Source organism: Microcaecilia unicolor, chromosome 6 (genome assembly GCF_901765095.1).
Source record: "Microcaecilia unicolor chromosome 6, aMicUni1.1, whole genome shotgun sequence".
Taxonomy (NCBI): domain Eukaryota; kingdom Metazoa; phylum Chordata; class Amphibia; order Gymnophiona; family Siphonopidae; genus Microcaecilia; species Microcaecilia unicolor.
Window position 1 is genome coordinate 92,670,790 of NC_044036.1, and position 25,751 is coordinate 92,696,540.

The 25,751-nt window shown below is 52.5% G+C and overlaps 1 protein-coding gene across 1 annotated transcript in view; it reads left to right on the top strand.

Moving 5' to 3' along the window:
- SHCBP1L (SHC binding and spindle associated 1 like) overlaps positions 1-25,751 on the top strand; it is a 386,593-nt gene that overhangs the window by 110,383 nt on the left and 250,459 nt on the right. The window contains 4 exon segments of the mRNA XM_030208001.1: positions 22,729-22,768; positions 22,770-22,816; positions 22,893-23,005; positions 23,008-23,110. Coding sequence (XP_030063861.1) covers positions 22,729-22,768; positions 22,770-22,816; positions 22,893-23,005; positions 23,008-23,110 — 303 coding nt within the window.

The window sequence follows — 25,751 nt, forward strand, 5'->3', positions numbered from 1 at the left end:
AGTCCCGCTGGCTAAGTTGCCTTTTTAAAGGCAAGCTGCTCTTGGGGTCGAGTGGGACAAAATCGTGACCAATCTCGGCACGTCTAAGGGCAAGAGGTTACCAGAGGTCAGGGCTTGGGCCATGTGCTCGCCCGGTATCTCCAGAGGACGGTTTCAGGAAGCCCGTCGGTACCGCCCGGGCAAGTCGGGCTCCTCTGCCCCCTCTTCCTTCAAGAGGAACTTCTCCCCCAAGCAGCATTCCTTTCGCAGAGACCGCCGTCCCGGAGGTACGCCCTCCGGTCCTCCCCCAGGGTCTCGTACCCAATGACGGGGCCCTGGTCCATGGCCCAGTGCAGATTGGAGGACGCCTGTCCTCGTTTCTGGGCGAGTGGACCAAAGTAACTTCAGACGCTTGGGTGCTGGAAAGTCATCAGAGACGGCTACAAGTTAGAGTTCTGCCGACCCTTAAGAGACGGGTTTGTACTCTCTCCCTGCAAGTCCTCCGGTCAAAGCTTTGGCAGTGCAGCAGACCCTTGGACAACTGATCCGCCTGGGTGCGGTCGTTCCGGGCCAGAAAATCAGATTGGCAAGGACGTTACTCCATTTACTTTGTGGTACCAAAGAAAGGAGGTTCTGTCCGGCCTATCCTCGACCTTTAAAGGGGTCAATCGGGCTTGAAAGTGCGGCACTTTCGCATGGAGGACTCTCCGCTCTGTTGATAGCGGCATGTGAAGCAGGAAGAGTTCTTGGCTTCCTTGGACATCAAGGAAGCGTACCTGCATATTCCCATCTGGCCTCCTCATCAACGCTTTCTGCGTTTTGCAGTCCTGGGCCGACACTTCCAGTTCAGCGCCCTCCCTTTCGGGTTGGCTACTGCTCCGCGGACCTTCTCCAAAGTAATGGGGGTCATAGCGGCCTTCCTGCTAAAGGAAGGAGTACAAGTCCATCCTTATCTGGACGACTGGTTGATCCGAGCCCCCTCTTATGCAGAGTGTGGCAAAGCTGTGGCCGGGGTGGTTGCTCTTTGAGCTCCCTGGGGTGGATCATCAACTGGGAGAAGAGCCAGCTGTGCCCGAACTCAGTCCCCTGGAGTTCGATTCGACACCCAAGTGGGCAGAGTGTTCCTGCAGACAATCGGATTGTCAAGCTTCAGGCTCAGGTGGACCAGTTCCTAGTAGCCTCTCCTCTTCGGGCTTGGGACTATGTGCAGCTGTTGGGCTCTATGACGGCCACGATGGAAGTAGTGCCCTGGGCCAGGGCTCATATGAGACCACTACAACACTCTCTGCTGCAGCGCTGGACTCCGATGTCGCCGAGGATTATGCTGTGCGCCTTCCCTTGGACCCAGCAGTGCGCAAGGCGCTGAGCTGGTGGATGCAGACCAGACAAGTTGTCTGCAGGAATGCCTCTGGTGACCCCGGAGGTGGATTGTCGTCACGACGGACCGCTCTTTGTCGGGCTGGGGAGCCCACTGCTTGGGAAGGACAGCGCAGGGGCCTCTGGTCTCCTGCAGAGGCCCAAGTGGTCTTTTCAACCTCCTGGAACTCAGAGCCATTCGGGTGGCGCTTTTGGAGTTCATCCCGGTACTGGCGTTGAAGCTAGTACTGGTCTGTCGGACAATGCACGGCTGTGGCCTATGTCAACCGCCAGGGAGGTACCAAGAGCGCCCTCTAGCCAAGGAGCCATAAGTCTATGCCAGTGGGCGTGAAGCGAACCTGGAACAGCTGTCAGCGGCCCACATTGCCGGAGTCATGAATGTCAAGGGCGGACTTTCTCAGTCGCCATACCTTGGAGCCCGGAGAGTGGCAGCTATCTGCTCAGGCGTTCTTGGACATCACGAAGCGCTGGGGCCAGCCGAGCCTAGATCTGATGGCGTCATCGGCCAATTGCCAAGTGCCGCGCTTTTTCAGCAGAGGACGGGACCCTCGATCCCTGGGAGTAGATGCTCTTCTCCAACAGTGGCCGACACAAGAGCTTCTCTATGTGTTCCCGCCCTGGCCCATGTTGGGCAGGGTGCTAGACGTGTGGCAAGCATCCGGGCCGGATAATCCTGGTGGGTCCGGACTGGCCCAGACGTCCCTGGTATGCGGACTTGATCAGGCTCTCAGTGGACGATCCTCTGCAGCTGCCAGTGGAGCAGGGCCTGTTACATCAGGGTCCCGTGGTGATGGAGGATCCCTCCCCCTTTGGTCTTACAGCCTGGCTATTGAGCGGCAGCGTCTGAGAAAGAAGGGCTTCTCAGACAAGGTCATCGCCACTATGCTGAGAGCGAGGGAAGCGCTCTACTTCTACTGCTTACGCCAGGGGTTTGGCGTACCTTGCAGCGTGGTGTGAAGCAGGCTCACTTTCTCCCTTCACTGCTCCAATTTCTTCAGTGTTGGCGTTCCTGCAAGAAGGTCTGGAGAAAGGCCTGTCGCTCAGTTCCCTTAAAGTCCAGGTAGCGGCTCGGCTTGCTTCAGGGGCCGCCTGAAGGGTGCTTCCCTGGCTTCGCAGCCAGATGTGGTGCGCTTTCTCAAGGGAGTTAATCACCTGCGCCCCTCCTCTGCACTCAGTGGTGCCTGCGTGGAATCTCAACCTGGTGCTAAGAGCCTTGCAGAAGCCGCCTTTTGAACCCTTGTCTAGGGCATCTCTGAAAGACCTGACGTTGAAAGCAGTCTTTTTGGTGGCTATCACTCAGCCAGAAGAGTTTCCGAGCTCCAGGCGCTCTCATGTAGAGAGCCTTTTCTGCAGTTCACTGAGGCAGTGCCTTCCTTCCTGCCCAAGATTGTTTCTCGCTTCCATGTGAATCAGCAGCTCTGTCTCCCTTCCTTTCATAGGGAGGACTACCCAGAGGAATACTCTGCTCTCAAATATCTGGATGTGAGACGAGTCATCATCAGATACTTGGAAGTGACCAATGATTTCCGGAAATCAGATCATCTGTTTGTCCTGTTTGCAGGTCCTCGTAAGGGTCTGCAGGCTGCTAAGCCTACAGTGGCAAGATGGGTCAAGGAAGCCATTGCAGCAGCTTATGTGGCCGCGGGGAAGGTGCCGCCTATCCAGCTGAAGGCTCACTCCACTAGAGCTCAGGCGGCCTCGATGGCAGAGGCCGGGTCCGTCTCCTTGGAAGAGATTTGCAAGGCGGCAACTTGGGCATCGGCCCCATACCTTCTCCAGGCATTACCGCTTGACTGTGGCTGCTCGGGCGGAGGCCCGGTTTGGAGCTTCAGTGTTGCGGTCAGGGATTTCTATGTCCCGCCCTGGGTGAGTACTGCTTCGGTACATCCCACCAGTCTATGGATTGATCAGCATGTGATATGGAATGGTAAAATTATGTATCATACCTGATAATTTTCTTTCCATTAATCATAGCTGATCAATCCATAGACCCTCCCAGATATCTGTACTGTTTATATTCTGGTTGCATTTCAGGTTCAAGTTTAGTCTTCAGTTCCTGTTCAGGAGGACTTCGTGTTCAAGTTTTTTCAATTGGATTCTTCAAGAGTTGAGACGAGTTTGTGTTACAGTGAGCTGCTGCATTCCTCTCCCCTCCGTTTTACGGGGCTGGATTGAGACCTAAATTCTGCCGGCGCTCCCTCCCGCTTCGTGCGGCTGTAGGGCAGGCTTTGTACCCCTCCCGCTTCGGCGGTGTTTAGGGTCAGTCAGCTCCTCCCGCGGTTGCGGTTGCAGGATAAGCCAGATTCCCCAAGCATCGGCGGGGGTGGCTGTCCCTCCCCGCTCCGCGGGGATGAGCTGGACGGATTCCCCTCCCCCACTTGTGTGGGGATGAGCTGGGTTAATTTCCCCTCCCCCGTTCGGCGGTGCGTGAGCTGGGCAGAGTGTCCCTTTGTGGGTTGTAATTCTCTAAGTGCTGAGTCCTGCGGATGGAGCTTTGATTATCGACATACTGAGGAGTTCCGGCAGCACATGACCACATATAGGGAGGCAAAAGCTTTGCCTCTCTATCTCCACCTGCTGGTAGATGGACACAACCCACCAGTCTATGGATTGATCAGCTATGATTAATGGAAAGAAAATATCATAATTTTATTATAATTTTACCTTTTTGGTGCCTTACCGCAATTACGAGGTTTTGATTTCGCCGGCGTGATTTTTCCGCCCATGTCATCGAAGTCTCCCAGTCGTCTTCAAGAAGTGCACCCATGCGCCGTTGTAATCTCGCTCACTGATAGGCATGCGTCGTTGGTCTTCAGTGTCTGGGGCTGGGGCACCGCCCGCAGGCCTGTAGTCTTTGCGCCCTTTTACAGAAAAAGGACTCAGGTAGCGAGATTGGCCCAGTGGAACGTTTTGTTCTCGGGCTCTTCGTCGGCATCGGGAGTATCGAGTGCGTCGACGTCGACAGCATCAAAAACTCTGATCCCACTCCCTCCCCTGAAAGGCAGCTTTCTCTTCCGAGAGTCTGTCTTTTGCGGCCTTTGTCCGGGAGATGTCTACGGCCATCCCCTTCCCGGTGGTTGTGGAGGACGAGACCAGGGCTGAATGTTTGAACTCCTGGACTATCCTTTCTCCACCTAAGGAAGCGTCCACAGTACCCATGCATCATGTCCTAAAAAAGACATTGCTGGCGAACTGGACCAAGCCTCTAAGTAATCCCCACATTCCCAAGAAGATCGAGTCCCAGTACCGGATCCATGGGGACCCAGAGCTGCATGCGCACTCAGTTGCCTCACAGACTCTGGAGTGTGGGATTTGGCCCCTAAAGAAGGCTAAGAGTTCTAGGGAGCATGCTTCGGCGCCCCCGGGCAAGGACTCTAGAACCTTAGACTCCTTTGGGAGGAAGGCCTACCATTCTTCTATACTCGTGGCCAAAATCCAGTCTTACCAGCTCTACACGAGCATACACAAGCGGAATAATGTGCGGCAGTTGGCGGGCTTGGTGGACAAGCCTCCCTCCTAAGCAAGCCAAGCCATTTCAGGAGGTGGTCAGGCAGCTGAAGGCGTGCAGAAATTCCTGGCCAGAGGGGTGTATGGACACCTTTGATGTTGCGTCCAGGGCCGCTGCTCAAGGTGTGGTGATGCGCAGACTCTCATGGCTGCGTGCCTCCGACCTGGAGAATAGGATCCAGCAGCGGATTGCGGACTCGCCTTGCCGTGCGGATAATATTTTTGGAGAGAAGGTTCGAACAGGTGGTAGAGCAGCTCCACCAGCGGGATACCTCTTCGACAAGTTCTCCCGCCGGCAACCTTCAGCTTCTACCTCCACAGGTAGACGTTTTTATAGGGGAAGGAAGACTGTTCCCTACTCTTCTGGTAAGCGTAGGTACAATCCTCCTTCTCGACAGCCTGCGGCCCAGGCTAAGCCCCAGCGCGCTCGCTCTCGTCAGCAGTGTGAGCCTCAGCAAGGCCCCTCGGCTCCCCAGCAAAAGCAAGGGATGAGCTTTTGACTGGCTCAGCAGAGCATAGCCGACATTAACGTGTCAGTGCCGGGCGATCTGCCGGTCGGGGGGAGGTTGAAAGTTTTTCACCAAAGTTGGCTTCTTGTAACCTCCGATCAGTGGGTTCTCAAATAGTCCGGCTAGGGTACTCTCTGAATTTGACCTCAATGCCTCCAAATTGCCCACCGGTAGCTCAATCCTACAGCTTCCAGCACAAGCAGGTACTTGCAGAGGAAACTCTCCGCCCTTCTCAGCGCCAATGCGGTCGAGCCCGTGCCATCCGGGCAAGAAGGGCTGGGATTCTATTCCAGGTACTTCCTTGTGGAAAAGAAAACAGGGGGGGATGCGTCCCATCCTAGACCTAAGGGCCCTGAACAAATATCTGGTCAAAGAAAAGTTCAGGATGCTTCCCTGGGCACCCTTTCTTCCCATGATTCAGGAAAACGACTGGCTATGCTCTCTGGACTTGAAGGACGCCTACCACGCACATCCCGATACTGCCAGCTCACAGACAGTATCTGCGATTTCAGCTGGGCACACGTCACTTCCAGTACTGTGTGCTACCCTTTTGGGCTCGCCTCTGCGCCCAGAGTGTTCACGAGTGCTTGGCTGTAGTAGCAGCGGCGCTTCGCAAGCTGGGAGTGCACGTGTTCCCCTATCTCGACGATTGGCTGGTGAAGAACACATCCGAGGCAGGAGCTCTACAGTCCATGCAGATGACTATTCGCCTCCTGGAGCTACTGGGGTTTGTGATAAATTATCCAAAGTCCCATCTTCTCCCAGTGCAGAGACTCAAATTCATAGGAGCTCTGCTGGATTCTTGGACGTCTCGTGCCTATCTCCCAGAGGCGAGAGCCAACAACTTGTTGTCCCTCGTCTCGCGGGTGCGAGCGTCCCAGCAGATCACAGCTCGGCAGATGTTGAGATTGCTGGGCCCACATGGCTTCCACAGTTCATGTGACTCCCACTGGCCCGCCTTCACATGCGATCTGCTCAATGGACCCTAGCTTCCCAGTGGTTTCAGGCTGCTGGGGATCTAGAGACATGATCCACCTGTCCACGAGTTTTCTCAGATCCCTGTATTGCTGGATTGATTTGGTCCCAATTTGACTCTGGGACGTCCTTTCCAAATTCCTCAGCCGCAAAAAGTGCTGACTACGGATGCGTCTCTCCTGGGGTGGGGAGCTCATGTCGATGGGCTTCACACCCAAGGAAGCTGGGCCCTCCAGGAACGCGATCTGCAGATCAATCTCCTGGAGTCATGAGCGGTCTGGAACGCTCTGAAGGCTTTCAGAGATCGGTTGTCCCACCAAATTATCCAAATTCAGACAGACAACCAGGTTGCCATGTATTACATCAACAAGCACGGGGGCACCGGATCTCGCCCCCTGTGTCAGGAAGCCGTCAGCATGTGGCTTTGTGCTCGCCGTCAGGGCATGGTGCTCCAAGCCACATACCTGGCAGGTGTAAACAACAGTCTGGCCGACAGACTGAGCAGGATTATGCAACCTCACGAGTGGTTGCTCAACTCCCGAGTAGTGCGCCAGATCTTCCAGGTGTGGGGCACCCACTTGGTAGATCTCTTTGCATCTCGAGCCAACACAAGGTCCCTTCAGTTCTGTTCCAGGCTTCAGGCCCACGGCAGACTGGCACCGGATGCCTTCCTCCTGGACTGGGGGTAGGGTCTCTGTATGCTTATCCTCTCATACCTCTGGTGGGAAGACTTTGTTGAACTCAAGCAAGAACCGAGGCACCATGATTCTGATTGCTCCCTTTTGGCTGCGTCAGATCTGGTTTCCTCTTCTTCTGGAGTTATCCTCCGAAGAAACCGTGGAGATGGTGGAGTGTTTTCCGACTCTCATCACACAAGGACGAAGGGGCGCTTCTGCATCCCAACCTCCGGTCTCTGGCTCTCACGGCCTGGATGTTGAGAGCGTAGACTTTGCCTCTTGGGTCTGTCGAGGGTGTCTCCTGCATCTTGCTTGCTTCCAGGAAAGATTCCACTAAGAGGAGTTACTTTTCTTAATGGAGGAGGTTTGCCAGTCTGGTGTGACAGCAAGGCCCTAGATCCTCGCTCTTGTCCTACACAGACCCTGCTTGAATACCTTCTGCACTTGTCTGAGTTCTGGTCTCAAGACCAACTCTGTAAGGGTTCACCTTAGTGCAATCAGTGCATACCATTACCGTGTGGAAGGTAAACCGATCTCAGGACAGCCTTAGTTGTTCGCTTCATGAGAGGTTTGCTTTGTCCAAGCCCCCTGTCAACCTCCTACAGTGTCATGGGATCTCAATGTCGTTCTCACCCAGCTGATGAAACCTCCTTTTGAGCCACTGAACTGCTGCCATCTGAAGTACTTGACCTGGAAGGTCATTTTCTTGGTGGCAGTTACTTAGCTCGTAGAGTCAGTGAGCTGCAGGCCCTGGTAGCCCAGGCCCCTTTCACAAAAATTTCATTATAAAGAGTAGTCCTCCGCCTCACCCTAAGTTCTTGCCAAGGTTGGTCTGAGTTCCATCTGAACCAGTTGAATTGTCTTGCCAACATTCTTCCCCGTCCTCATTCCTGCCCTGCGGAACGTCAGCTGCAACACATTGGGCTGCAAGAGAGCATTGGGCCTTCTATCCTGGACGCGGACACAGCCCAACAGACAGTCCGCCCAATTGTTTGTTTCTTTTGATCCCAAAGGAGGGGAGTGGCTGTGGGGACACGCACCATACTCCAATTGGCTAGCAGATTGCATTTCCTTCACTTACGCCAGGCTGGGCTGGCTCTGAGGGTCATGTCACGGCTCATATGTTAGAGCCATGGCAGCGTCGGTAGCCCACTTGAAGTCAGCCACTATTGAAGAGATTTGCAAAGCTGCGACTGGTCATCTGTCACAACATTCACATCTCATTACTGTCCTGCAGCAGGATACCCGACGCAACAGTCGGTTCGGGCAGTCAGTGCTTCAGAATCTGTTCGGGGTTTAGGATCCAACTTCACCCCCCTAGGCCCATGTTTTATTCTGTTCCAGGCTACACTCTCTGTTAGTTGGATAAATTGTTAGGTCAATCTCTGTTATGTCCTCGCCGTTGCGAGGCCCAATTGACCATGTTTGTTGTTTTTAGTGAGCCTGGGGGCTAGGGATACCCCATCAGTGAGAACAAGCAGCCTGCTGTCCTCGGAGGAAAGCGAATGCTACATACCTGTAGAAGGTATTCTCCGAGGACAGCAGGCTGATTGTTCTCACAAACCCGCCTGCCTCCCCTTTGGAGTTGTGTCTTCCCTTGTCTTTGTCTTGCTACATACGGGACTGACGAACACGAGCCAGTTCGGGCGGGAAGACGACCGCGCATGCGCGGTGCGCATCAGCGCGTGAGGGCTAGCAAAGGCCTTTGCTAGTGAAGTTTCCGATTGGAGGGGCTGCCGTGGACGTCACCCATCAGTGAGAACAATCAGCTTGCTGTCCTCGGAGAATACCTTCTACAGGTATGTAGCATTCGCTTACTCCTCTGCCCCCTGTCCTCCCCTGCCATCCATGTCCAGCATGTCTCCTCTCTCCTGTCCTCCCATCCATGTCCAGCATGTCTCCTCTCTCCCCTGCCCCTCCCCCCTTATGCATGTCCAGCATCTCTCCTCTCCTCCCCTGCCCCTCCCCTCTCATGCATGTCCAGCATGTCTCCTCTATCCCTGCCCTCCCCTCCCATCCATGGTCCAGCGATTCTTCTTCCCCAGCCCATCCTCCTTCTCCACTGCCTGCCAGCCAGTGAAGCAATAAAAAAGGCTGCCAACATTGGAATGTCCCTCTGCGAGTCCCGCCTACTTTATTTTCACTTCCTGTTTCCGCTATAGGTGGGACTTGTAGAGGGAAGACTCCGACGCTGCCAGCCTCTCTCAATCGCTTGCACCGTTCGCGGTGCCGAGTCCGTAAAAAAAGAAGGGGAATGAGAGGAATGGTGTGGGACTCGCTGGGGAAAAAAAGGTGCTGGTATACCATACGGTGCATAAAAGTACTTAGAATTACAGATATAAAAACATGGATAAGTGATTAGTATGTACAAACAGAATCATGGCAGCACATAAGGTATAAGGATGATGAGCGAAAAACCAGTGGGTGATTTCTCAAAGGATTTATATGAGTATGAGAAACTAGTATTCGTAGGTTTTCAAAATTTATAAAGATAGTATGGAGCTGAATTTGTGACTGACTGGCCCCATACTATGCATATAGAATGGGCTGGGGTTAGAGCGCGTGGCTCATGCCTAGTTAAACTCTGCTGAGCTGGCCAATTGCCGATATTCAGCAACTCTAACTGGGTAGTTTCACTGAATAACTCTGCTGAGCACCATTCTCTAAACAGTAGCTTGGGGATGGTCCAGGGATAGATTTTGGGTGGAGCAACAACTTAGCTGGCTAGTGTGATATTCAGAGGGGCATAATCAAACGTGAACACCCCATCTCCATGAGCGTATGTCCGAGAACAGGTACGTGAAGGGGCGGGACAGACCGTATTGTTGAAAAAAATGGGCGCCCATCTTTTTTTTTGATAATACGGTTTGTGCCTGGCAAATGCATCAGATTTGTGCGGATTTGAGCTGGGCGGTTTCGTTTTTCAGTGATAATGGAAACCGAGGCGCCCAGCTCAAAAATGAACAAATCCAAGGTATTGGTTGTGGGAGGGACCAGGATTCGTAGTGCACTGGTCCCCCCTCACATGCCATGACACCAGCCGGGCACCTAGGGGGCACTTGTAACATTAAAAAAAAATTAAATACCTCCCAGGTCCATAGCTCCCATCCCTTGGGTGCTGAGCCCCTCAAATCCCCCCAAAACCCACTGCCCACAAATCTACACCATTACATAGCCCTTATGGCTGAAGGGCTGCACCTACATGTGGGTACAGTGGGCGGTTTGGAGGGCTCTCATTTACTACCACAGTTAACAGGTGGGGGGGGGGGGGGGGTGGGCCTGGGTCCACCTGGGTGAAGTCCACTGCACCCACTAACAATGGTCCAGGGACCTGCATGTGCTGTGAGGAGCTGGGTAGGGCATTTGAGGCTGGCATACAGGCTGGGAAAAAAGTTGTTAAAGTTATATTTTTATGGTGGGAGGGGGTAGTGACCACTGGGGGGAGTCGGGTGGTCATCCCTGATTCCCTCCGGTGGTCATGTGGTCATTTAGGGCACTTTTTTGGGACTTGTTTGTGAAAAAAAATGGTCAAAAATGACCCAATTCGCGCTAAAAACGCCTTTCTTTTTCGATTATCGGCCAAAGGCGCCCATCTCTCCTCGGCCGATAAACACGCCCCAGTCCTGCCTCTGACACACCTCCGTCAACTTTGCCCGTTTCCGCGACAGATTGCAGTTGAAGACGCCCAGAATCGGATTTCGATTATACCGTCTTGGGCGCCTTTGCGAGATGGGCGCCTATCTGCCAATTGGGTCGAAATATGTGTGCCCATCACTTTCGAAAATAAGGCTGTCAGTCTGCCAGTCTGCCAACCTGCTAAATAAGCACATAAAGTTAGGATAGCAAAAAAAAAAAAAAAAAAAAAAAATACCCACGAGCTGAATATACCCCCCTACATATATAAATGCCAATAATCTGCTTAAGTTCTTTTCTGTAAATATGCACATATCTTACATGGCCTGTATTTTTACAGATAGGTATGTACATAGTGGTGTCTTGGCATAGGGTGGGGGGGAATTAACACATTTAACTTATAGACTGCTTATGTCCTGCATTAGGTGCAGGCACTTAAACTAGTACTATAGCTAGCGTAAGTGCTTGTGCCTAACTGTATAAGGGGGTATGTGATGTGTAGGTGCAACTGCCATTTGGGTCAGGACAGTCTGGCTCCAGGATCTTTAGATGCTGGGAACTTTAGGTGCCAAATGGCAGTGCCTAAAATCACTTGGCCTGGCTCTGGTCTTGCTTATCTTGGCATATCCTGGACAGCTTTAAAAACTCCTAGCAACAGCGTGACACTCTCCTTTGGCACCATCCATCTGTAAAGTGGACCCTGAGCAGTTTCTATCTCACTGCATTGATAAAGTTTCAGTGGCACTGACTGCAGGAAATTTGGGCAGTATCTGCTCTCTGCCTAGGTCTCCAATCAGCACAGACAGTTGGTCTTTCTCCCTCACATCACCTCCGATGCTGTCCATCAAGAATAGAAGGTGAGACAGATAAAGGAGAAGGGAAGGAGAATAAAGGCTAGAGAGAGGCATGTGAGGAAGACTACAGAGGGAAAGACACAAGGGACAGAGGTTGGGGACAGTGGGTAGAGAGAGGGAAATGCTGGTCCCGAGGAAGGGCATGTGAGCATACTTAGTGAATGGAGGGAGGAGGCTGTAAAAAGAGAGCCAGACAGAGGGACAGCTGCTGGGGAAAGGAAAAGCGGTAGAGGACATTCAGGAAAGGTGGATTAAAGGAAGTGATTGGGAAAAGGAATGCATAGGCTTGGAACAAACAATAGGAGAAAGGTAAACAGGGAGAGAATGAGGGTTGGTGGAAGCAGTGGTTATAAAATGTGAAGGGATAGAAAGGATGTATTATAGAAGAAGATTTGATATAGAAATGAAGGAATAGAAAAAAACAGTGGAGAGGATGACGACAAAAGAAAGGAGTAATAAGAGAACACAGATTGAAGTAGAGGGGTGGTAAGAGAACTGAAATATAAGAAAGTCTCAGAGAAGGAAAGACAGCAATGAAGGAAGAGAATGGAACTGAGAAGAGACATAGATTGAGAGAAGGAAGGAGAGCAGGCTCCTATGTGTAGGGGAAGATGTTCTTCTGGTGCCTTGAGCTGGGCCTGGTCTCAGCCCATTGCCTGCAAGATGAAGTCCCTTGAGCTGCTCCCTATATAGGCTTCTCTACAGAAGTTGGTGAACCATAGATGGAGTCGAGTTAGGGTGGAGCAATCTATGCACACCCACACAGGAGCCTCTCACCTGTGGAGGCAGGCCAGAACTTTCTGCATGTTCTTGGTGGTCAGCGCCAAAGATGGGGTGTGGGAGAAAGACCAACTGATGGTGCCTGAAGTTACTGTATTTGGTGCTGCTAAGCTCCACTGATGCCAGTGTGAGATGGCTCTGGGGATCTTGTACCCACACACTGTTTGGGATCTGTGTTACAGGTGGGAGGCGCCAAAGGAGAGTGTCAGGCTGTTGCGGGGATGTTTAAAGCCATCTGGGATATGCAGTTAAGCATGACAAGATGGAGTAGAAACTGGCGATACATGGCATTTAAGCACCTAAGTGTCCCGGCACCAGACCATCTGGAGCCTAAATGGTGGCATCTAACATCTTGCTTCAGTGCATAGGTGCACATATACCCGGTTATGTTGTATTTTATAAAGGAAAGTAGGAGCTTAAGTTGTCATTATAGAATAGGTGCACTATTATAGAAGTACCTCCATATTAATGTTGAATATATGTGTATGTAGGGCTTCTATTCTTAGGTATATATACATTTTTCTGGTTAATATACAGCCTGCAGTGGTCAGTGTTTTTTTTAAATGCTGACTGCACAGGTAGAATTAGCCCCAGATATTCAATGCAGGGCTACTGGAGGTTATGCATGTCCCAGCTGATGTTCAGCAGAGAGCTGTATAAGACACTTAAATGGGCCCCAGAAGAAAATCGGCCAGGACCCACATAAGTAGAAGCAGGTGTTCCGATTCCCCTCCTCCCCCTTAGACAAATCAAGGCTGGGTCTGAGCCCCCTGCCCCTATAGGGCCTCCTATGGGCCTACCTAAAGTCTCTGGTGGTGTAGGGGGGGCTGTATTGGCAAGAGTGATGCCCACTCACTCTTACCGTTATGAGTCTGACCTCAAAACAACCACTGTGACCGCCAGTGGTGGTATTGCAATACTCAGGAGTACTGAGAGACTGTCACTATGCATTGCGGTGGCCATTCTGAGGCTGGACCTGCAACAGGAAGGGAGTTGGGTGGGCTTCGCTCCTGACCGTAGGATCTCCTAGACTACCAGAGAAATTCAAGGTAGCCCCAGGGGAGCCAACGGTGGTGGGGGACCTTGGGCCTCGCCTTGATTTGGTCTTCGGGGGAGGGGGGAGTTGGGACATGAGCATTCTGGAAGTTAACCGGGGCACTGGCCAATATTCAGACCAGTGCCCAGTTAGCTTGGTGGATAAAGTTAGGGCAGCCTTTTTGCTGTTCTAACTGTAGCTGCTTACTGAACTGGTTAGGGGTCTGAATGTCACTGCTAACTGGTTGCGAGCAACGGATCGAGTGATCTGCCTCCTGCCATTGCTAGGTTAGGTCATCAATTTTCCCAAATGTCACCTGTGTCCATTGCAGTCCTGTCACAGTTGTGCCCCTGTTTCATGGTCTCATTCATCTCGCACCTGGTGGCCAGACCTGGTGGCTGCAATGGACTATCTATTTGCTGTTTCCCATGTTCCAGAAGTCATGCCTGTCCGGTTTGGATCTTCCAGACTGGCTTGGATTTTTGGAAACTTAGCAGCACCCTTACCTGGTGAACTCCCTTGTATGTGGCTTTTATTAAGCACCTGGGAACTTTCAGACTTTGCCTTTGCAACAGAGGTCTTTAGTCCTGTTCTTGTCCTTGTTGGTCTGTTGCGATTCCTGCCCTGAATGCTTGCTTTGTCTGTTTTTGACCCGTCTTGTGTTACTGGATTATTCTACTGTCTGCTGCCTGCCCAAGGCTCTGCGTGTTTCCTGGTTTATTTACTGTCTGCTTCCTGCCCAAGTCCCTGCTTGATCCCTGGTTTACTTTTGATTGCCGCCAGCCTACCGACTCTGTGTGGTTCCTGCCGGTAAGACTCTGCTTGATTCATGGACTATTCTCCTGCTGCTGCTTAGTGCTTCTGTTCCAGTCCAGCTGCTCCCAGTCTGGCCTGCGCCTGTCTCTGTGGTCTGCCTTGCCTCCTGTTTGGGTGATTTGCCTGCCACTGCTGCCCAAAGGCTCACTAACCCAGAGGTTCCACGAGAAACCTGACCAAGTCCCTGGAGTATCTGGACGTTCTGTTTGGCACTCGGGCGGGTCGGTGTCTCTCCCGTTGGCTTGCAGTCTTCGGCTGCAGAACCAATTGCGCAGCTTTCTACAGTTCCCAGCACAGAGGGCCTGGGATTATGTGCAGGTTTTGGGTTCAATGGCTTCTACCTTGGACATGATAGTGTGGGCCCGGAGTCACATGCGACCACTTCAGTTGCAATCTGCTCAGCAAGTGGTCTCCCCTCTCAGAGGACTACACAATCAGGATTCTGTGGTCCCCCTGTCTTAAGACAGAGCTGGGCTGGTGGTTGGTCCGGAGAACCTCATTAGGGTATTCCGCTGGCCACCCTGGAATGGGTTGATTGTAACAACGGATGCGTCCCTAGCCGGTTTTGGAGTCACTGTCTCAGACGGCTCAAGGGACATGGTCCCCCGTGGAAGTGACTTGGTCCATCAACTGGCTGGAGCTGAGGGCTATTGGCTTGGCTCTATGGTTGTCCCTGTCCATGATACGAGACTGTCCGGTATAATGTTCTCTCGGACAGCACGTCAGCAGTGGCCTACATGAACCGGCAGGGGGGCACCAGGAGTGCACAGCTGGCCCTGGAAGCGTCTCACATTTGTCTCTGGTTGGAGATTCACATGTCCCTTCTTTCAGCGGCCCACTTACATGTTCACAGAATGTCCAAGCTGACTTCCTCAGCCGACACAAGCTGGATCTGGGGGAGTGAGAACTGTCTCCCCTAAGCCTTCGATCAGATAATATCGAGGTGGGGCTTCCTGTGATAGACATGATGGGAACTTGTCTCAATGCAAAAGTCCCCAAATTTTTCTGCAGGGGCAAGGAGACTGGTTCAGACGGGATCTATGCCCTTCTCCAACATTAGCCTCCTGTATGTCTTCACACCGTGGCCCATAGGGAGAGCGATAGGACGCATAGCCAGTCACCCCGGTCGAGTGATTCTGGTCGCCCCAGATTGGTTATGGCTTTCTTGGTACGTGGACCTAGTCCGGCTGTTGTTCGACCCCCTCTGGCTGTGCGGCTTTCTGTTTCAGGACCAGTAGATAAGGAGGATCCCTCCCCCTTTGGTCTTATAGCCTGGCCCTTAAAAGGAAATGATTGAGGAGGAAAGGTTATCCAGACCCGGTCATCACCACCATGCTTCAAGCATGGAAGCTGTCCAACTCCGCGGCTTACGCGAGAGCGTGGCACATCTTCGAGGCTGGTGCTCGGGATCTGGAGTTTCATCTGAGTCTGTTTTGGGTGTCCGTAATCCTCACCTTTCTCCAGGAGGAGCTGGAAAAGTCTCTCTTTGAGTTTGTTAAATTCAGGTGGCAGCTTTGGCTTGCTTCAGAGGTCTTCACGGCAATTCCATCGTGGTGCACACAGATGTGGTGCGTTTTCTTTGAGGTCGTGAACCACCAAGCTCAGCCCGTTTGTGTCAGCATAAAGAGATACCATCTGGCTTGAGAACACATTCGACAAGGGCATAAGTAGCATTCTGGGTGGATGCCAGGGCAGTGTCTCTAGAGGACCATATGAAAGGCAGCAACCTGGTCACTCCTGCATTTCTTTGTGAAGCACTACAGGTATAGTGCTTTCTGTGAGAGCAGCCTTCATAGTACTTTATCTTCTACCCTTGCCGGACAATAAAGCTTGGGTGCATCCCACTTGTGGTCTAGCAGAAGGATAAGGAAGGTGAAATTTGATCTTATCCGCACATTTTTTTCCTTGAGTCCTGCTAAACCAAGCCAGGCCCTGCCAGAAAGAAGAAAAGAACAAACTGAAGATCTGTATTCTTTCAGAACCTGAAGATTGGGAGTCTGTGGTAGGCTCAGATGAACAGGACTGAGACTGGCTTGAACTGGTGAAGGTAGTAGATGATGATGTTGTTTTTCTTTGCTTTAGCAGTTTCAGATTAAGTATGTCACCTCAATTATGAGAAACTTATACTTTCAAGTCTAGGGCTGCACACTTATCCTTTCACTTCTGGTGATGTGACGGAAATTCAGGGTTCTCCGAGGACAAGCAGGCTGCTTGTTCTCACGACTGGGTGACGTCCGCGGCAGCCCCCACCAACCGGAAGAAGCTTTGCAGACGATCCGCACGCAGGGCACGCCCACCGCGCATGCGCGGGCCGTCTTCCCGCCCGTGCGCGACCGTTCCCCGCCAGTCCTTTCTTTCCACGCCTGGAGAGAGTCGTGCTACTGCCGCTCTCTCTTCGTCAGCCCCGGAAAGCCGTCGCGTTTACGCGAATTCTGTTTATTTTCGTTTAGTTTTGATTGCCGCGCGCTCCGAATTTCTTTTCTAAAAAAAAAAAATAATAAGAGAGAGCACGCGCTCTATTTTTCCCTCGTTTTCGAGCGGGGGCATCGCGCTGCGGCCTTGTGGCCGCGCGGTCGATTACTTTTTCGAGGTGTGATTACCGCCACCATCGACGACTTTAACTTCGGCCGACGCGATTTTTCCGTCGATGTCCTCGAAGGTCCCGAGTGGATTTAAGAAGTGTGGTCGGTGCGGCCGGCCGATCTCGCAGACCGACACCCACGCTTGGTGCCTCCAGTGCCTCGGGCCGGAGCACAATATCAAGGTCGTGTTCTCTGTGTCTCGGTCTCCGGAAACGGACTCAGGTTGCGAGGCAAGTTCTGCGGGACCGTCTTTTTGGAACTTGCGCCGGCCCCTCGACGTCGCCCTCGACGGCATCGGTATCGAAGGCCGGTTCTTCGGTCCCGGTATCGATGCCCGAGAAATCGGCACCGATGGCATCGACCCCAGGAGCACAGGGTTCCCGTCGGCGAGGGTAGGGATGAGAGGCCGCGTGGGCAATCGGCCCCAGTCACTCCCTCGGCCCATGGCCCTCGGGACCGAACCCTGTCTGACCCGGTTCCTCGGGACCGAGAGGGATCGACCTCCTCCTCCGCCTCCATGCCACCTGGCACCGATGACGGGCACCGTAAGAAATCTAAAAAGCACCGTCATCGGTCGCCTTCCATGCATCCGGCTCTCGGTACCGGAGAGGAGTCGACGCCGAAACGTCCGCTCGAGAAGAAAGGTCACCCTCGGTAGTAGAGGTACCGACACGTCAGGGTCCCATCACTTCGGTGCAGTCTCCTGGACCCGAGCAGCTTCCGGCACCCGACGCCTCTACCGGCCCCACCCGTCTTTCCCGGCAGCGTGCACTGGACGAGTGCCTCCGAGCCATACTTCCGGGGATCCTGGAAGGGCTGATGCGCCAGGCTGTTGCCGGCGCGGGGGTGCTTGCGCCCTCGGCGCCGTTGACTGTGGCGCGGCGAGCTCTAGCCCGGTGCCGAGGTCGTCGCCGCCGCTTGCGGCGCCGGTCTCGACCGCCACGCAGGTGGAGGTCCATGTCGACGTCGATGGAGGGAGCTTTGTCCCCGCCGGCGGTGGAGTAACACCGCTCGACGACACCGAGGCCTCGGTGCCTCGACGTCGAGCCGGGCCCGGTTAAGGACTCAGCTACATGAGCTCATGTCCGATACCGAGGAAGAGGCCTCGTGGGGGGAAGAGGAGGACCCCAGATATTTCTCCTCAGAGGAGTCTGCGGGTCTTCCCTCGGACCCCACGCCTTCATCAGAGAGGAAGCTCTCGCCCCCTGAGAGCCTCTCCTTTGCCTCCATTTGTAAGGGACATGTCTATTTGCATTCCATTCCCCGTGGTCTATGTGGATGAGCCAAGGGCTGAGATGCTCGAGGTCCTCGACTATCCATCACCACCTAGAGAGTCCTCCACGGTACCATTGCACAATGTCCTCAAGGAGACACTGCTTCGGAACTGGATGAGACCACTATCTAATCCCATCATTCCCAAGAAAGCAGAGTCCCAGTACAGAATCCACTCGGACCCAGAGTTAATGCGGCCCCAATTGCCCCATGACTCGGCGGTCGTGGATTCTGCTCTCAAGAGGGCACGGAGTTCGAGGGATACCGCCTCGGCGCCCCGGGGTGGGAGTCTCGCACTCTGGACTCGTTTGGGAGGAAGGCCTACCAATCCTCCATGCTCGTGACCCGCATCCAGTCATACCAGCTCTATACGAGCATCTACATGCAGAACAATGTGAAGCAGCTGGCGGACCTGGTCGATAAGCTCCCGCCGGAGCAGTCCAGGCCTTATCAGGAGGTGGTCAGGCAGCTGAAGGCGTGCAGAAAGTTCCTGTCCAGGGGTATCTATGACACGTGTGACGTGGCATCTCGTGCTGCGGCCCAAGGTATAGTGATTCGCAGGCTCTCATGGCTGCGTGCCTCTGACCTGGACAACCGCACCCAGCAGAGACTGGCCGACGTCCCTTGCCGGGGGGATAATATTTTTGGTGAGAAGGTCGAGCAGCTGGTGGACCAACTGCATCAGCGGGAAACCGCCCTCGACAAGCTCTCCCACCGGGCGCCTTCAGCATCCACCTCAGCAGGTGGACGTTTTTCCCGGGCCTGGCAGGCTGTGCCCTATTTTTTGCAAGCGTAGGTACACCCAGCCGGCCCGTAGGCCTCGCCAGGCACAGGGACAGCCCCAGCGCGCTCGTTCTCGTCAACAGCGTGCGCCTAAGCAGCCCCCTGCGCCTCCACAGCAAAAGCCCGGGGACGGGCTTTTGACTGGATCCCGGGAACATAGCCGCCCTCAAAGTGTCCGTACCGGACGATCTGCCGGTCGGAGGGAGGTTAAAAATTTTTTCACCAAAGGTGGCCTCTCATAACCTCCGACCAGTGGGTTCTCCAAATAGTGCGGTGCGGATACACCCTGAATTTGGCCTCCCTGCCACCAAATTGTCCTCCGGGAGCTCAATCCTTCAGCTCCCATCACAAGCAGGTACTTGCAGAGGAACTCTCCGCCCTTCTCAGCGCCAATGCGGTCGAGCCCGTACCACCCGGGCAAGAAGGGCAGGGATTCTATTCCAGGTACTTCCTTGTGGAAAAGAAAACAGGGGGGATGCGTCCCATCCTAGACCTGAGAGGCCTGAACAAATTCCTGGTCAAAGAAAAGTTCAGGATGCTTTCCTTGGGCACCCTTCTGCCAATGATTCAGAAAAACGATTGGCTATGTTCCCTGGATTTAAAGGACGCATACACTCACATCCCGATACTGCCAGCTCACAGACAGTATCTCAGATTCCGCCTGGGCACACGGCACTTTCAGTATTGTGTGCTGCCCTTTGGGCTCGCCTCTGCCCCACGAGTGTTTACAAAGTGCCTCGTGGTGGTAGCGGCCTACCTACGCAAGCTGGGAGTGCACGTGTTCCCATATCTCGACGATTGGCTGGTCAAGAACACCTCGGAGGCAGGAGCCCTCCGGTCTATGCAGTGCACTATTCAGCTTCTGGAGCTGCTGGGGTTTGTGATAAATTACCCAAAGTCCCATCTCCAGCCAACACAGTCTCTGGAATTCATAGGAGCTCTGCTGAATACCCAGACGGCTCAGGCCTTCCTTCCCGAAGCGAGGGCCAACAACCTCCTAGCCCTGGCTTCGCAGACCAGAGCGTCTCAGCAGGTCACAGCTCAGCAGATGTTGAGACTTCTGGGTCATATGGCCTCCACAGTTCATGTGACTCCCATGGCTCGTCTTCACATGAGATCTGCTCAATGGACCCTAGCTTCCCAGTGGTTTCAGGCCACCGGGAATCTAGAAGATGTCATCCGCCTCTCCACCAGTTGCCGCACTTCACTGCTCTGGTGGACCATCAGGACCAATTTGACCCTGGGACGTCCATTCCAAATTCCGCAGCCACGAAAGTGCTGACGACGGATGCATCTCGCCTGGGGTGGGGAGCTCATGTCGATGGGCTTCACACCCAGGGTCTGTGGTCCCTCCAGGAAAAGGATCTGCAGATCAACCTCCTGGAGCTCCGAGCGATCTGGAATGCACTGAAGGCTTTCAGAGATCGGCTGTCCTACCAAATTATTCAAATTCGGACAGACAATCAGGTTGCAATGTATTACAACCAACAAGCAGGGGGGCACCGGATCTCGCCCCTTGTGTCAGGAAGCCGTCGGCATGTGGCGTTGGGCTTGCCTGTCCGGCATGCTCCTCCAAGCCACATACCTGGCAGGTGTAAACAACAGTCTGGCCGACAGACTGAGCAGAGTCATGCAACCGCAACGAGTGGTCGCTTCATTCCAGAGTGGTACGCAAGATCTTCCGAGAGTGGGGCACCCCCTCGGTGGACCTTTTCGCCTCTCAGACCAACCACAAGCTGCCTCTGTTCTGTTCCAGACTACAGGCACACGATAGGCTAGCGTCGGATGCCTTTCTCCTCCATTGGGGGGACCGGCCTCCTGTATGCTTATCCTCCCATACCTTTTGTGGGGAAGACGTTACTGAAGCTCAAGCAGGACCACGGCACCATGATTCTGATAGCGCCCTTTTGGCCCCGTCAGATCTGGTTCCCTCTTCTTCTGGAGTTGTCCTCAGAAGAACCGTGGAGATTGGAGTGTTTTCCGACTCTCATCTCGCAGAACGACGGGGCGTTGCTGCACCCCAACCTTCAGTCCCTGGCTCTCACGGCCTGGATGTTGAGGGCGTAGACTTCACTGCGTTGGGTCTGTCTGAGGGGTGTCTCCTGTGTCTTGCTTGCCTCTAGGAAGGATTCCACTAAAAAGAGTTACTTTTTCAAGTGGAGGAGGTTTGTCGTTTGGAGTGAGAGCAAGGCCCTAGAACCTCGTTCTTGCCCTGCACAGAACCTGCTTGAATACCTTCTGCACTTATCAGAGTCTGGCCTCAAGACCAACTCAGTAAGGAATCACCTTAGTGCGATTAGTGCTTACCATTATCGTGTGGAAGGTAAAGCCATCTCTGGAGAGCCTTTAGTCGTTCGATTCATGAGAGGCTTGCTTTTGTCAAAGCCCCCTATCAAGCCTCCTGCAGTGTCATGGGATCTCAACGTCGTCCTCACCCAGCTGATGAAACCTCCTTTTGAGCCACTGATTCCTGCCATCTGAAGTACTTGACCTGGAAGGTCATTTTCTTGGTGGCAGTTACTTCAGCTCGTAGGGTCAGTGAGCTTCAAGCCCTAGTAGCTCATGCTCCATATACCAAATTTCATCACAACAGAGTAGTGCTCCGCACCCACCCAAGTTCCTGCCGAAGGTGGTGTCGGAGTTCCATCTTAACCAGTCAATTGTCTTGCCAACATTCTTCCTCAGGCCGCATACCCGCCCTGCTGAACGTCAGTTGCACACACTGGACTGCAAGAGAGCATTGGCCTTCTACTTGGAGCGGACACAGCCCCACAGACAGTCCGCCCAATTGTTTATTTCTTTCGACCCCAACAGGCTAGGGGTCGCTGTCGGAAACGCACCATCTCCAATTGGCTAGCAGATTGCATTTCCTTCACTTACGCCCAGGCTGGCTGGCTCTTGAGGGTCATGTCACGGCTCATAGTGTTAGAGCCATGGCAGCCGTCAGTGGCCCACTTGAAGTCAGCCACTATTGAAGAGATTTGCAAGGCTGCGACGTGGTCATCTGTCCACACATTCACATCACATTACTGCCTCCAGCAGGATACCCGACGCGACAGTCGGTTCGGGCAGTCGGTGCTGCAGAAATCTGTTTGGGGTGTAAATCCAACTCCACCCTCCAGGACCCGAATTTATTCTCTCAGGCTGCACTCTCAGTTAGTTGTTCTTCGTAGGTCAATTTTCTGTTGTACCCTCGCCGTTGCGAGGTTCAATTGACCTGGGTTCTTGTTTTGAGTGAGCCTGAGAGCTAGGGATACCCCAGTCGTGAGAACAAGCAGCCTGCTTGTCCTCGGCGAAAGTGAATGATACATACCTGTAGCAGGTGTTCTCCGAGGACAGCAGGCTGATTGTTCTCACCTACCCTCCCTCCTCCCCTTTGGAGTTGCGTTTTTCATTTTTTGCTTGTCATTCAACTGGCGGGAACGGTTGCGCACGGGCGGGAAGACGGCCGCGCATGCGCGGTGGGCGTGCCCTGCTTGCGGATCGTCCGCAAAGCTTCTTCCGGTTGGTGGGGGCTGCCGCGGACGTCACCCAGTCGTGAGAACAATCAGCCTGCTGTCCTCGGAGAACACCTGCTACAGGTATGTATCATTCACTTTCTCTGCCTCCAGCTGCTGATTGGGTCCATAAACCATGTGTCTGGATTGGTCTAGCAGAATTCAAGGAAAGGAAATTAGCAGGTAAGACCAAATTTCACCTTCTGCCATTGTGTAATGGTGTCCAGTGAGGGGGCATGTAATCCTAATCGTTGGCTATTATAAGTAAAATGTGTTTGAACTGAATGAAGTTCAGAAAGCTTGTTTGTCCAGCAAAGGAGTTGATGCTTAATATAGAGATTCTTCTTTCAAGATAACTGAATTCAGACACTCTATCTTATGTTTGTTTATAGTTTGGGTAGCAGTTAGATCCAGTAATAGTAGTAAAAAGATTCCTTTGTGTGTTCTTCAGGTTTTTTTACGACTTTCTTTGGAGAGATTGGGATGACGAAAGAAAGTTGTGAGAATTATACCGCTCTTGTAGAAGAAAGAATTAAGCTGTAAGTATATATTAAGTGTAGTTTTTAAAGATACATGAAAATAAACTATTCTGAATATATTTTTCTAATTTTTAAGATACTATGATATTCAGGATGGGACAATTCCTGGTCCTATTGGGCAGCGTTTTAAAAGAATCCTTGAGAAATACAGAAATAAACGTATGGAACTAATAGAATATCAAAGTAACATTAAGAGGATCCATCAGCAGGAGAAGCAGTTGAATGCTGGAACAAATATTATGAAGTACTAATGTTATCTGGGTTGTTAAAAATTTGGGAGGACCTCCGTCTTAGGTAAGATTGTTTTTCTGTATCTTAAAGTATCTTGTTTCAATAAACTGGCTGAAAACTGCTTATAGAAAACTTCCAAATATAACTTAAACAAGTTTCAGCAGCAGTAGAGTCAACCAGGGTGCCTAGTGATCACTGGTGGGTGAATGTAGAGGAGTGGCAATCAGTTTGGATGTAGTACAGTAGAAGTCCAAAAATCCGGAGTGCTCAGGGATCGGACCAGTCCAGATTCTGGATTCTCAGGCAGTACCTTTAAAATTTACATTTTATCGTCTCTCCCTTCACCTTCCAGTTTCTCTCCTCCCCTTCAAGCGTCTCCAGTGTACAAAGGAGGGGCCCAGGCCCTCCATTGCTATGTCTCCCCCCTTCATTCCTTTTCTCTTCATATGGTCAGGCATCTTTTTCCTCACACCTGGCTCTGCCTGCTTGCTTTCTGAGGCCCCTAAGCCCCCCCCCCCCCAATGCCTCCCTTCTTCCTTCCCTACCTCCCTCCCCACATGGTCAGACATTTTTTCCCTACACCCAGCTTTGCCTGCATGTGCCTTTTCCCCGAAGTCGTCGTGCTGCTGTAGCAGCAGCAGCAGCCTTATAGGCTGCCTCTGGCATTCAATGTGCCTTTCCTTAGCATCCCTCCGGACCGGCCCAGGATTGGACTGATGGGTTGTGCTCGCCTACCAGCAGGTGGAGACTGAGAAAAAAACTCTGACTCTAGAGAGCCAATAAGAGCCCTGGTCATGTGACCCTAGCCTCAGTATTTTCTCAGTCTCCCAGCAGGTAGGAAGCGAGCCCATTAGTCTCTCTTTATAGGATTCATATCTATATTGATTGGTATTCTGGTTTTCTCTCTTGTTTATTTCTGTGCCTGGGGAAGTTTATTAGAGGCTTTTTGGTGCTGTTTCTCTACTGTTGTCAGCCTCTGGGGTGTCACACTCTGGTGTTCCCGGGTCCCTCCCCCATTCCTCCCCATCTCTCTAATATTCTCTCAAAATTATTAAAGGAAGGGAAGGGCCACCATTTCTGAGGAAAGGTGTTTTGCCTTTGGGAGAGGCAGCCAGGTTGAAAAAAAAATCGAGAGAACTTGCCCCACTGACTGAATGAGCAAACAGCTCCGTTTGATTGCAGGGGAATACCTTGTTGGCTGTGATTCAGCTGTGTGAAAAAAAAAAAAAAAAGAAAACAGAAAAGTAAAGCTGCAGCATTTGTTTCAGCCCTCTTTCAGAGTAGTGCTGTTTTTGCTTTAGCAGTGCCGTTTGTAGTTTTATATCGGGGAATTCTTTATTTATTTAGCAATTACCTCGATAGGAACTTGCGTGAACCGCGTCGGCGCGTGCACGTTTTTCCCCTCCGAAATGTCGGAGAAGTTGAAGAGGTGCGCTGTATGTCAGCGTCGAGGCATTAATGCCTCAGGCGCTTGTAAATACTGCACGGCGATTGATGTTTCTTCTGCCCCTCTCCCTCCGTCGACTGCGGGGTCTGTTTTGGCGGTTGGCCCTTCTTCACCCGCGACGGCGTTAGCGTCGACGGCGGAGGCCTCAGATTCGGGGGGTAGCGCTGGAGTTTTGGCGCGAACGGCGGCCATTTTTAGTCCAGCTCCGGTTGTTACTGCAGTGGGTCCGTCTGCTTTGCGCAGCTCTGCGACCTTAGCTGATACGGAATCGGGGGTTATGTTACAGGCTGCCAGCTCTCAGGCAGGGGGGTTTCCTCCTGAGTTTGCTCTACAGATGTATCAGGCGTTTTTAATGCAGAGGGGCAATTTTGGTACAGCAGTGTCACAAGAGCCTGTCATTACTACCCTCCCTCCCAAGAGACCTAGGGTTTGGGACATGCAATTGGAATCTCTTTCAAATCAGGATCATGATATGCCCCTTTTAGAGGAGGAAGAGGAATTAGTGGACAATTCTTGGAAGATCCTTCTTCTCTAGATCCAGACGCTGTACCTTTGACTCAGGGGGAGGATCCTGCGGTGGCTAGAGTGTTCCATAGAGAGGATTTGCAGGATCTCATTTCTATGGTATCCTCTACTTTGCATTTTGAGGATACTCTTCCTGACTCAGGGGTCCGAAAGGTGGATATTTTGGTTAAGGGCCCCAGAGCCTCCACAAAAACTTTCCCTATGCATCAAGATATTTGGGAAGTTATTAAACCTCAATGGGAGGTCCCGGATGCGGCCTTTCGTCCCTCTAAGTCGATGCAGCTCCTTTATCCTGTGCCAGAGGCTGATAGAGCCTTACTTAAGCTTCCGGTGGTAGATGCCGTGGTTTCGGCTGTTACCAAGCGCAACACGGTTCCAGTGGATGGCGGAACGGCGTTGCGCGATGTTCAGGACAGGAGACTTGACACTCTTCTAAAAAAATAGTTTTCATGTTTCTTCTCTGGCTGTTCAAGCGGCTATTTGTGGTTCTCTGGTGGCCAGAGCTTGTTTTCGTTGGGCGGAAAGAGTTTTGGACTGCTCTTCCGATGATCTAGGAGCCATTGATGTGGAAGTGGCTAAGATTGAGACGGGCTCTGCGTTTTTAGCAGATGCTCTGTATGATCTGTTGAGGGCTTCTTCTAAGTCCTTGGCCTTGGGGGTCGCAGCCCGTCGCGGCTTCCAAGTCTAAATTAAGTAAATTCTCCTTTAGAGGCTCCTTTTTATTTGGTGAAG